General features: G+C 36.2%; 1 protein-coding gene across 1 annotated transcript; it reads right to left on the bottom strand.

Moving 5' to 3' along the window:
* Positions 1-72: 72 nt before the first annotated feature.
* LOC127418783 (gastrula zinc finger protein XlCGF57.1-like) lies at positions 73-8,123 on the bottom strand. The gene is made up of 4 exons (XM_051659602.1): positions 8,086-8,123; positions 7,776-7,879; positions 7,188-7,692; positions 73-3,256 (listed from the first exon to the last, which is right to left on the bottom strand). Exons 2-4 carry the CDS (start codon positions 7,833-7,835, stop codon positions 2,196-2,198), a joined length of 1,626 nt encoding a protein of 541 aa, XP_051515562.1. The 5' UTR covers positions 7,836-7,879; positions 8,086-8,123; the 3' UTR covers positions 73-2,195.
* Between the last annotated feature and the right edge of the window lie 2,724 nt (positions 8,124-10,847).

The raw sequence follows: 10,847 nt of genomic DNA, 5'->3' as shown, positions 1-10,847 counted from the left end.
GCTTCTGATGCTTAAACACCTTTATTTTGGGTTTCCTAAAACACTGTACCTCAGCACCAGACATTAATATGCAGATATTGAAAAGTAAATTCTAGTAAATTCTCCCAAATAACAATCACATCAACACAGTTGAGTGTTTTTAAATCAGAAAATGATTGACAGATATTAAACATTGAATAAACATTTAATTAAACTTAACCGGACCAACATAAAAATACATTTCTTACCACTTAAGTTTAGCGGAGACATCTCTGCTTCTCTTCATTTGTTGTCAATAAACAAAAAAATGTCTCTGTTACACTTTTACATCATGTTCTTTTCATTCATATGAGTGCCATCTTTATCAAATCAAACACATTTATATTTAATATCACACCTACAAATAATTGTTTATGGAGAAAATCAACAAATGAATGTCTGTCAGCAAGTCGATCCACCGGAATGATGTTCATTATTACATTTCTGTGGAGAAATTAAGAGTGTGTGGCGTGCATAATATATATATATATATATATATATATATATATATATATATACAGGTGCATCTCAAAAAATTTGAATATCGTGGAAACGTTTTTTTCCATAATTTAATTCAAAAAGTGGAACTTTCATATATTCTAGATCTGAAATATTTGAAATATAAACAGATTTACCAACATATTATGTGTGCACAAACTCTGTTTGAGGGGAAAGTATGCAGTTTGTGGGAAAGATGCCCACTGGAGCAGGTAGGGGGTGGGGGCGTGCAGGTTCTAGAGAACACTATGGGGCTAGGGGCTAAATATGAGATAATGTGAAATATTTTTAGGTCAAATTTGATTCATAGATGTACAAAAAAAATATTTAAAGCTGCATAACACACAAAGTCCAAAGGTGAAAGGTGAAAGGTCAAAACTGGTTCTTCCCATACAGGACAAAATTAACCCATTAAGACAATGAAAGGAACAAGAACAACTGGTTTTCTCTTAAAATAAATACAACATTTAATTTTAATTTTCTTTAGCTTGTTTTTATGGTCCTGACCAAGTAACAACATTTGGTTCCAATACCAAAAACTATCCTGTATTGATAATGTATTCATTACCTGTCCTCAAAAAACAAACAAACCCTAAGACAATAGAAGGGATACATGCCCTTTGTTATTCTCTTAAATGATGCTGCTTAATTGGGCGAACTTTCATCCCCAGATAGCACATGTATATCTCTGAGACGCCCGTTTTAGATCTTTTGATCTGGAAAGCATTACAATCAAATTAACATCTGCTAAACATCTTAAAAAGATTTGACTAAAAAAAAACTGAACGCCTCCAAGACTTCTGCTGAATGTCTTATGGACATCCGAGAGGAAACAACTTACAGACATACTGCAGATGAACAAATGAAAAAAACAAATCTCCCAGATGTTAACACACATCAAATATACACTACTGGTCAAAAGTTTGGGGTCACTTGCCTGAAATGTTTCTCATGCTCTTAAAAATCTTTTGATTTTAAGGCGTATGCTTAAATGTTTGAAATTAGTTTTGTAGACAAAAATAGAATTGTGCCACCATATTCATTTATTTCATTATAAAAATAAAATTTAAAAAAAGTAGTTTTTGAAATTGATGACTTGGACCAAATAATAAAGAAAAGCAGCCAATAAGTGCCCAACATAGATGGGAACTCCTTCAATACTGTTTAAAAAGCATCCCAGGGTGATACCTCAAGAAGTTGGTTGAGAAAATGTCAAGAGTACATGTAGGGTGACTACTTTGAAGACGCTAAAATATAACACAGTTTTGATTTATTTTGGATTTTGTTTAGTCACAACATAATTCCCATAGTTCCATTTATGTTATTCCATAGTTTAGATGACTTTACTATTATTCTAAAATGTGAAGAAAAATTATAATAAAGAATGAGTGTTTCAAAACTTTTGACCAGTAGTGTATATGTAGGTGATGTACATGTACTATCAGAGTCTTTGGGTTTATCTGCATTACCAGCTATTTACTTGATCTTGTAGGACCTGAAGATGATTTTTGCTCAGTGTGACTACTTGGGCAACTGCTATTTACATTTCTATGTAGATCACTTGCTGCGCTGAAACTTATCCCACATGAAGAGCAGTGTTAAGGTTCCTGTCCAGTATGAATTCTCTCGTGTTTTTTCAGGTTCTCTGATTGAAGAAACTCTTTCCAGAGTGAGAGCACTTAAGATTTCTCTCCAGTATGAATTCTCTCATGTTTTTTCAGGTACTGTGACTGAGCGAATCTCTTTTCACAGTGTGAGCACTTGAAAGGTTTTTCTCCAGTATGAATTATCTTGTGTTTTTTCAGGTTTTCTGACTGATTGAAACTCTTTCCACAATTTGAACACTTGTAAGATTTCTCTCCAGTATGGATTCTCTCGTGTTTTTTCAGGTTTTCTGACTGATTGAAACTCTTTCCACAGTGTGAACACTTGAATGGTTTTTCTCCAGTATGGATTCTCTCGTGTTTTTTCAGGTTTTCTGACTGAGTGAAACACTTTCCACAGTGTGAACACTTGTAAGGTTTTTCTCCAGTATGAATTCTCTCATGTATTTTCAGGTTTTCTGACTGAGCGAAAGTCTTTCCACAGTGTGAGCACTTGGAATATTTTTCTCCAGTATGAATTCTTAAGTGCTCGGTTAAGACACTGGCTGTAACAAAGGTCTTTCCACATTCAAGGCACACATGAGCCCCCACACCTGTATGCATTGTCTGGTGATCCTGAAAATAATTCAGGTGTGCAAAACTCTTTCCACAAAAAGAACACTTGTAAGGCTTCTCATTTGTGTGAGTTTTCAGGTGTTTTTTTAGGACTGAATTCAAAGCAAATGTTTTACCACACTTATCACATTCAAATGGCTTTTCTCCAGAGTGATACTGGAGATGGTTATTGAGATGGTGTACATATGCAAAACTTTTTCCACACTGATGGCACGTGTAAGGCTTCTCTCCTGTGTGAATTCTTGTGTGGGTATTAAGACGATATTTACGTTTAAAAGCTTTCCCACACTGATGACACGTGTAAGGCCGCTCTCCAGTATGAACTCTTGTGTGGTCATTAAGATTGCTTTTACGTGTGAAACTCTTTCCACATTGTGAGCAGGTGAAAGATTTATTTGCTGCACTTTTTTTAGGCTTTTTTGTTGAGAAATTCTTCTTCTTCTTTAAGCCACTCAAAGACTCTTCTCCAGTTGTGAAATCCAGTTTCTGATTCTGAAGTTTCTCTTTCACTTCCATCAGCTCTACAATGAACATAGTAAATTGAAAAAATCAATTCAGGAGGGACAAATGTGGGGGGAAAAAAACCCCAACCAAATTTATTGGTAGAAAACAACAAATGTTCATTAGGGCTGCTAGCATCACCGTGACAACCGCCCCACCGCAGCACCATTGGTTGTCCAGGTGACGTACACATTTCAACTTGCATAAAAGACCTTGAGAAAACTTGAAATAAATTCCTGAAATAATGTAATTTAAAGAGTATAGTAAAGTATAAAATCCTTAGTAACTAGGGCCTTAAAAACAGAATTAACAACAGAACGCGGAATGTCATGGAAATTGACAAATTTGGGATAAAATGAATGTACAAATGCACAATTAATCAAATTAAAATTGTGATATGTCTTAGTGTGATGATTAAACCACAAAAGGCTGAAATGTAATTAAACAAATACCCTATACAATCTAATATCCTGTACTGCTATATGGCTGAGCAGTGAGCTTCAACAGTAAGTGAATGTGAGCTGCATCGTTAACATCAAGTGCGCACTGTGTGTATAAATGAGCAGAGCACTTTATACTCTGTGAAGTGCAACACATGCAGAGTATATATTTACCCTGATAGCACACGTACATCACAGAGACATCTATTTGATATGTGTGTTTTCATCTGGTAGACTATATTTTTTTAGGTTGTTTGCTCATCTGCAACACGTCTATAAGACGTTTAATCTCGGATATCAATTAGACATTCAGCAGATGTCTTTGAGATGTTTATGGTTTAGAATGTTTTCAGATATTAATAAGATTGTAATGCTTTCCAGATGAAAAGATCTAAAATGGATATCTCGGAGATGTACGTGTGCTATCTGGGTATATAATTAAATCAAAGCCTTTAAGCACATTAGCCCATAGGGTGAACTGCTTTTACAAAAGGGTAGAAGTCTGGTGAAGTCAACTAAAGCATCCGGTTCTCCACCAAAATGTCAAAATAAAAGTCCCTTTTAACTAGACGTCTAAAACGGAAAAAATGCGAAAAATATATTACTTCTGTATAGTAAAATGTAAAATTCAACGTAGTAATGCAATTCAGTGTAATGTAGCAGTATCTCACAAGCAGGACTATTTTGTGTTTTCATTGATACTGTGATGCTCTACAGTGCAGCACTGTATTTGACTAAATAAATACATTAAAAAAACTTTAATGTTGGGTTTTGGATTGTGCTGTGAGGATCAGTATAGAAGCTCTTCATGTAATAAATTGTTCTGTTTTAATTTAATTAAAATTCTATAAATTCATTTTATAATATATTTATGATATACAGTTGTTTTAATGATAAAATGTAATTAAATTCTAAAACCCAGAATTCAGAGAAAATAAAACGGAAAACACAGAATTTGGAAAGAAAATTAAACATATTTCATAGGGTCCTAAGTAACTATGTTGTGGATTCTTTATCCAAGGGACATATTCATTTTCAATTTTTTTTTACAGACTTCTTGATTCTGCGCTACATGGCGCATTGTTATGGTAACTGCGTATAAGATATGCATTTAGCATGCAACTCAAGCCAAGCTCACACCACGGCTTATCACAGACTAGGTGTCTCAACTACATATCCATTTGTCCCCAACTGATGCTACGATCCTGAAATTCCATCAAGCTCACGCTCAGGAGAGTTTATTCGTGATAACGTGTCAGCAAAAAACATGAAAGAGCTTGCGCTTGTTTATGCACTCTATCTAGAAGTCTAACTCCATTGTATAGTCGCTTCATTGCAGATTCAAGTTATAATATAGCCACAAGTGGCAATCTTCGGGGTCCAAGCACATATGAACCTTCTTCACAGTTGCGACATATTTTATTTTTGATGGGATTGAAATTAAAGTGTGAGAGACAGACCAATAGTCCCTTCAATGGGTTGTACTGTTGTTTAAAGTGTTATGAATCATTCTGGAGGCAAAACATTGAAAAAAGCATCTTTAAAAAAAAAACACACACACACACACACACACACACACACACACACACACACACACACACACACACATTAGCCAAATACATTTAAACTCAGTTTTTCATAATTCCTGACAATTAATTGTAGAAAACATTCCCTGTCTTAGGTCAGTTAGGATCTCTACTTTATTTTAAGAATGTGAAATGTCAGAATAATAGTAGAGAGAATGATTTATTTCAGCTTTTATTTCTTTCATCACATTCCCAGTGGGTCAGAAGTTTACATACACTTTGTTAGTATTTGGTATCGTGGCCTTTAAATTGTTTAACTTGGATCAAACTTTTTGGGTAGACTTCCCCAAGCTTCTCACAAAAAGTTGCTGGAATTTGAGTCAGGTTTGTTGGCCTCCTTGCTCATACAAACTTTTTCAGATTAGATTGAGGTCAGGGCTTTGTGATGGCCACTCCAATACCTTGACTTTGTTGTCCTTAAGCCATTTTGACACAACTTGGAGGTATGCTTGGGGTCATTGTCCATTTCGAAGATCCATTTGCGACCGAGCTTTAACTTCATGTCTGATGTCTTGAGATGTTGCTTCAATATATCCACATAATTTTCCTTCCTCATGATGCCATCTGTTTTGTGAAGTGCATCAGTCCCTCCTGCAGCAAAGCACCCCCACAACATGATGCTGCCACCCCCATGCTTCACGGTTGGGATGGTGTTCTTCGGCTTGCAAGCCTCACCCTTTTTCCTCCAAACATAAAGATGGTCATTATGGCCAAACAGTTCAATTTTTGTTTCATCAGACCAGAGGAAATTTCTCCAAAAAATAAGATCTTTATCCATATGTGCACTAGCAAACTGTAGTCTGTCTTTTTTTATGGCAGTTTTGGAGCATTGGCATCTTCCTTGCTGAGCAACCTTTCAGGTTATGTGATATAGGACTCGTTTTACTGTGGATATAGATACTTGTCTACCCGTTTCCTCCAGCATCTTCACAAGGTCCTTTCCTGTTGTTCTGGGATTGATTTGCACTTTTCGCACCAAACTTCATTAATCTCTAGAAGACAGAATGAGTCTCCTTCCTGAGCGGTATGATGGCTGCGTGGTCCCATGGTGTTTATACTTGCGTACTATTGTTTGTACAGATGAACGTGGTACCTTCAGGTGTTTGGAAATTGCTCCCAAGGATGAACCAGACTTGTGGAGGTCCACAATTATTTTCTGAAGTCTTGGCTGATTTCTTTTGATTTTCCCATGATGTCAAGCAAAGAGGCACTGAGTTTGAAGGTAGGCCTTAAAATACATCCACAGGTACACCTCCAATTCAGTACACCTCCTATCATAAGCTAATTGGCTAATTGTCTAAAGGCTTGGCATCATTTTCTGGAATTTTCCAAGCTGCTTAAAGGCACAGTTAACTAGTGTATGTAAACTTCTGACCCACCGGAATTGTGATATAGTCAATTAAAAGTGAAACAATCTGTCTGTAAGCAACTGTTGGAAAAATTACTCATGTCATGCACAAAGTAGATGTCCTAAACGACTTGCCAAAACTATAGTTTGCTAATATGAAATCTGTGGAGTGGTTAAAAAATGAGTTTAATGACTTGAACCTAAATGTATATAAACTTCTGACTTCAAATGTATAACTTTTATATATATAATGTGTATCAATCAGTTTTCCCAGTGTATAGCTAAGTTAAGAGTCCATATATCCTCAAGAAACATCCAATAACACATTCATTTCTGATTGGATATGACTTTTTGCCTTAGTTCTGTTGCATAATAAGAAAATGTGCAAATAATCACAAAACTGGGTAATCCCATTTTTGTTTTTTCCTCAGATGGTAATCTAAACTTCAAAAACAATAAAAACATCGGGGTACTATTTAATTTAAATAGTGATAAAACCGTTTTTTCTTGTAACTGATTCAGACATGACAGTCGTTTGTCATAAAAATGTAAAACAACATTAAAGGAAGAAACATACCTGAGGGAATAAAATCATCATCATCTTCATCATCACTCTGTTGTTCCTCTTCTGTGATTTCTCCTCTCATCTTCATCAAATTCCTGCAGTCCAGCAGCTTCACTGAACACATCTTCACTGGTGTCTGCAGCATCTGCTGTTCATGATCATCTTCATCACTCTGTTGTTCCTCTGCTGTGTTTTCATCTTTTATCTCCTCCTGCTTCACTTCAATCTTCACTGGTGTCTGCAGCATCTGCTGTTCTCCAGCATTACAGACAGAAGTCAGAGACTCTGTGGAGGTTTGATCACCCTGATTACTGTTACACACACTCTCCTGAGCATCAGTAGAACAGAGTAAAGTGAGCTGTGAGTCCTGTGTGTCTCTGGATCTCTGTTCAGAGAGTTTGTCCAGCAGCCACTGTGGTGTGGACTGATCTCTGCCGCTCCACACTGAATCCTGACATTCTGTGGAGGTCCCATCAGTCACACACACTGAAGATTGACAGGAAACCTTTTCCAGCTCCTGACACACACAACACAATCACATCTGTACCGTTCATCATCACAGAGTCACAGTCATATCACATCATTTGAAAGCTTACTTACAATCTCAACTTTAACTCGCGCTAAACAGGTGGTGGATGAAACGAGATCTCTCTCCATCATCTTTGTCTTCAGTGACGTCACCTCTTTCTTCAGATGAGAGATTTCTGTGATGAAATCATAATTAAAGTCTGGACCTCATGGATGCTTAGATGATATATCTAATAACTTGTTTATCCAGTCACATACGGCGATAAAAAAGCTTCTTTTACAATCATTAAAACAACAAAGAGAGAAAAAGTACATGCACATAAAAAACACACACACGAAACTATAAATCTCACAAATAATATAAAACAAATTGAACACGTACCGATTGAGAGCTCAAACTGTTCTTCGTGATAAATGGCGGTTTGCAAAACAACTTCTGGTGCTTTCTCGCCTCCTACTGGACTGGAGTGTTGATGCGTTTGGCGGGAAATAGTTACAGTATACATCAAACTTTTATCCTTGCCCCACATTTCCATCAAATGTGTTAAAAAGGAGCCTGTCAAGCTCCAAAATATCAAATAAACCACCATAGAAGTTACATAACTTATTCACTTCAATTCCCCTCAGCCAAAGCTCTTAAATGGACCACAATAATTAAATGAACTCTAATGATGGTATGTCAACACTGTTCCTCACGCAAAGGCGGCCTGTTATCTCCCCATCCTAAATCTCCTGCCACCTCCTTATTAGTTTCTGCTTTCCTCAATAGGAAGTTTGTCAATGACAGAATGTGTCTAATATTTCCAGAGGATAAGTACATCAGAGTCTAGTTTAAGAAATAGACGCCTCACATGTCCTCAGCTGACAGCTTCATTGAATTCTACACGCTCAACACCAGTTTCATGTACAACAGTAAAGAGAAGACTCAGGGGTGCAGGCCTTATGGGAAGAATTGCAAAGAAAAAGCCACTTTTGAAACAGAAAAACAAAAGAAAAGGTTAGAGTGGGCAAAGAAACAGACATTGGACAACAGATAATTGGAAAATAGTGTTATGGATCTTAACCCCATTGAGCTTTTGTTGGATCAGCTAGACTGTAAGGTGCGTGAAAAGTGCCCGACAAGACAGCCACATCTATGGCAAGTGCTACAGGAGGCATAGGGTGAAATGCCACCTGAGTATCTGGACAAACTGACAGCTAGAATGCCAAGGATTTGCAAAGCTGTCATTAACTACGTTTCCATCCAAGAATTTTTTGCGAAAAAGTTTTAGCGCATCAAAATAAAGCTGATGGAAACGCAAATTATCGCTAAAATTTCACAGATGTCGACATAATATTTTTCCATTTAACTCTAGCGCATAAATTCTATGTTGATACTTCAAATGTCACGAAAAACTGGTTTGGAAACACTTTTTGTCGAGAAATTGGCATTAATGCAAAAATGTAGTGTCACATGACAGAAATTACCCCAATTGTTACCCTGTGTTAATCATAAGGACAAGGTATACATCTTTGAAAGCCAATTTATTGTAGGTGATTATGGATTGATCTTAACAGCATATAGATCTGATGCTTCCAACATGACACTTCCAGGAGTGCCAACACAAATATCTCATATCATGCACATGGACAAGTGCACGGAGAACAAATGAATGGCCACTGTTTGAGATTAATTTAATTGCGGTAGACATTCGTTTATTTATTAAAGTTGCTTTTCCACACCATTCAAAATAATAGACGGCAGTCACAGAATTAGCCCACAATACATAAAACATATCATTTCTGTGCACAAAGAAAATTAAATTAAAAATAAATACACAATACTAGAAGAAAAGCATCAGTGTGCTTTTTTGAAACACTAACATATAACCCAGTTCTATTAAATTATTGTTTAGCTTTCTTTTGAAAAAATGCTGGCAAAATTCGCTGTATTAAATAAAATAAATTACCAAACGAAAAAAAGCATTAAATTAAAATAAGTCTTTTACCAAATGAAAAAATATATATTTTTAGACCTATATATGCCTTTTCTTTACACAAATTTATATGAGCCTTTCCCTGTTCTGTAGACAATAAAGTCGGCTGAATGACATTCTCAGAATGTTCTACACTTTTTTCAAGACTATAAACTATCAGAACTATTTGTCCAGTGTTGAGATCACTTTCAGAAAAAGAGCTTCTGAACATTTTAAAACATTTAAATAGTTTAAATCTAACCCTCTTTAACTCGGATCACATTTGCTGAGCTTCTTCAGAAAATGTAAATTGTATTATGACACTAAAATTAATTTTAGATGATAATCGAGTTCAATTGGTCGTTTAAAGTTGCTGGACAAATATACAGGACATAATGCAGTTGTGATTGCGATGCTTTAGATTACATGATTGTTCAAAATAGCCTATTGAATATCAGGAATGTATCATATGTAAACCCTGATATTACACTGCATCAGTTTTTCTTTAATAGCTGTGCACACAGCATATACACATCGATGGATGGTCCTTATACTAAGACTGAAAGTTCCCCGTGGTGCAGGTTGCCAGCTTGAACAGGGCATGACGATTCGCTTTCGGGTCGGATCCGGTGGCAACCTGCGGTAGGTGCAACATCAGGACCAATTTTACAGTCCTATCAGAAAGGCAACAGCTCCCTTTAGATTGCAATTCCTCGTCTTCTGATTGTATTTATTTGGGAAATTAAAATGACAGTAAGCTGGCTAATTTAAATGAATTGTCTCAACACTATCCCCATTTTACCAAAACTTAGGAGGAAAAAAATTAGGGACATCTGGGAGCCGAATTAGCGGTAAACACACATTTCTTTATAGATACGGCTTAAGGGCAGATTTATTTTGCCATAAACCAAAACTTATGCAACAAAGTGTTCATCACGCACACCATTTTTATCAATAAAAGGCCATTTGAATGGAAACAGAGAGAAGACGGCGAATTTTGCAATTTTTTTTTTTATTTTACGCATTTTCACATTGTCGATAACAAAATAGCACGAAAAGTGTATGGAAACTTGGCTATAGTCCGTGCAAATCAAAAACTGGACAAATCCTCAGATTATGAAGGATAACCTTTAATAGTGACATCAAACATGTTGACACACAGCAGGCGAGACAAGTTGACAGAAATAAT

Source organism: Myxocyprinus asiaticus, chromosome 28 (assembly GCF_019703515.2).
Source record: "Myxocyprinus asiaticus isolate MX2 ecotype Aquarium Trade chromosome 28, UBuf_Myxa_2, whole genome shotgun sequence".
NCBI lineage: Eukaryota > Metazoa > Chordata > Actinopteri > Cypriniformes > Catostomidae > Myxocyprinus > Myxocyprinus asiaticus.
The sequence above is the reverse complement of the archived record's forward strand: the minus strand, read 5'-3'. Positions and strand labels throughout refer to the sequence as shown.